Here is a 372-nt window from a genome sequence, read left to right on the forward strand (position 1 = left end):
GGCGGGCCCTCGCCGTCGGCGTCCCCGTTCACCGAGTAGCAGTCGTAGTCGGAGCCTGGGGGCACGGGAGGCAGTGGGCCAGGGCCAGGGGGCCGCCGGCCCGGGCGCCCGCCCCAGCCCCGGGGCCTCCCTTGGGAGGGGATGGTGTCCTCCGAGCAAGAGGGCGTGGTGGTCTGCGTGCTGTAGCCACTGGAGTACTGCAGCGAGTCCCGGCTGCTCTTCTGGTGCTCCAGGCTCAGGCCGCGGGTCAGCACCATGGCCAGGTCGCTGGCCGCCGGGGACACCTCCTCACCGTGCTGGGAGGTAAGACTGCAGGCTGAGCCTCACTCCCCAGCGGCCCCCCTCAGCCTGGACTCCAGGGAGCGCCCACCA

The 372-nt window shown here is 73.1% G+C and overlaps 1 protein-coding gene across 1 annotated transcript in view; it reads right to left on the bottom strand.

Moving 5' to 3' along the window:
- MTSS1L (metastasis suppressor 1-like) overlaps positions 1-372 on the bottom strand; it is a 10,966-nt gene that overhangs the window by 893 nt on the left and 9,701 nt on the right. The window contains exons 13-14 of the mRNA XM_015558785.1: positions 131-322; positions 4-55 (exon numbers count right to left, since the gene is read on the bottom strand). Of these exons, the coding sequence (XP_015414271.1) occupies positions 4-55; positions 131-322 (244 nt within the window). The remainder of the gene's footprint in view (positions 1-3; positions 56-130; positions 323-372) is intronic.

Source organism: Myotis davidii, unplaced genomic scaffold, assembly GCF_000327345.1.
Source record: "Myotis davidii unplaced genomic scaffold, ASM32734v1 scaffold453, whole genome shotgun sequence".
NCBI lineage: Eukaryota > Metazoa > Chordata > Mammalia > Chiroptera > Vespertilionidae > Myotis > Myotis davidii.